Raw genomic sequence first — 1,204 nt, forward strand, 5'->3', positions numbered from 1 at the left:
TTGACTATGGCGCTTTGAAAATGTCTTTTGACAATTTCTACTCTCAATCTAATCACTGTTTGCATTACACTGTGAATAATTGCATTTGTTCAATGCATATGCTTTTTATAATGCTTTTAATGTCTTGCTGCTGCATGCAATTTTATACCTGAATCTTTTAAATATATTGTGTATATATTGTGTACATTTTTATATTGTGGGAAACGTTGCAACTTAAGAATTTCATTGCATGGTGTAAAATCTGTGCATATGACAAATAAATATCTTGAATCTTGAATCTACTTTTTCTGTGAAGTAGGGCAACAAATATTAAATTGACTATGGCGCTTTGAAAATGTACGGTTCATCAGCCAACACTCTTTTACATAAAAATGTAATGTAACAATATTTTGATAAGGATCCTTTAAATATGGTTATTAAAATAATTATGAATTAAGACATGTTCTGATTGGGACATTTTACATTTGGGAAAAAAAATTGTCAGTTCTCTTTGATGGAAAAAGCTAGGAAATTATGACACTGTATCTTAACTTTTGGAAATATCTCTTCTGCATTTCTGTACTACAATTTTGTTATTGGTTGACAGTACATCTCAGCACCAATATTTCTGTGATAAGCTAAAATGTACTGATAGAATCATCCATGCAACTATATAGATTAGACTCTACTGTAAAACTTAAATTCTGTCATTTTAACCATCATAGAGCTATAGATCTACTTGCACTAGGTATCTGGTTGTTAGTTTTTAATTTGAGATTAGTAGTAATAATTGATGAACAATGATGAAGAATCAATTGATACAATATTTTGTTTGCTGAAAAACTAAAATGCTAGAATAATTTCTGGATTGATTCAGGAAATTATAAACAGTCACTGGCTTATGTATCTGTGTCTGTGTGTGTAAATCAAAGATATAGATATTGATGATGCAGGTGTTCAGACACTCACCAGTCTGTTTTGCGTTTGGATCATTTTTGTTGTCATCTTCCTCTTCTACTTCTTGGATGAGGATTTTTTTGCCTTTGCTGTGCGGCTCTGGTGGACATTCCTTCATCTTCTTCTCAGTTTCAGACAGAAGTTGCTAAATCACAAATAATTCCCACATTATAATTTGGCAACAGCAGGAGCCCAACCCAATTCTGTTAAGTATAGTGGGGCTCGAAAGTTCGGGCACCCCAGGTAAAAATTTGTATTAATGTGCATA

The 1,204-nt window shown here is 32.2% G+C and overlaps 1 protein-coding gene across 1 annotated transcript in view; it reads right to left on the reverse strand.

Annotated features, from left to right (window-relative positions):
• The window catches only part of spag1b (sperm associated antigen 1b), a 25,973-nt gene that overhangs the window by 19,682 nt on the left and 5,087 nt on the right, over positions 1-1,204 (reverse strand). The window contains exon 10 of the mRNA XM_032519236.1: positions 949-1,081. Coding sequence (XP_032375127.1) covers positions 949-1,081 — 133 coding nt within the window. The remainder of the gene's footprint in view (positions 1-948; positions 1,082-1,204) is intronic.

Source organism: Etheostoma spectabile, chromosome 6, assembly GCF_008692095.1.
Source record: "Etheostoma spectabile isolate EspeVRDwgs_2016 chromosome 6, UIUC_Espe_1.0, whole genome shotgun sequence".
NCBI classification, from domain to species: Eukaryota; Metazoa; Chordata; class Actinopteri; order Perciformes; family Percidae; genus Etheostoma; species Etheostoma spectabile.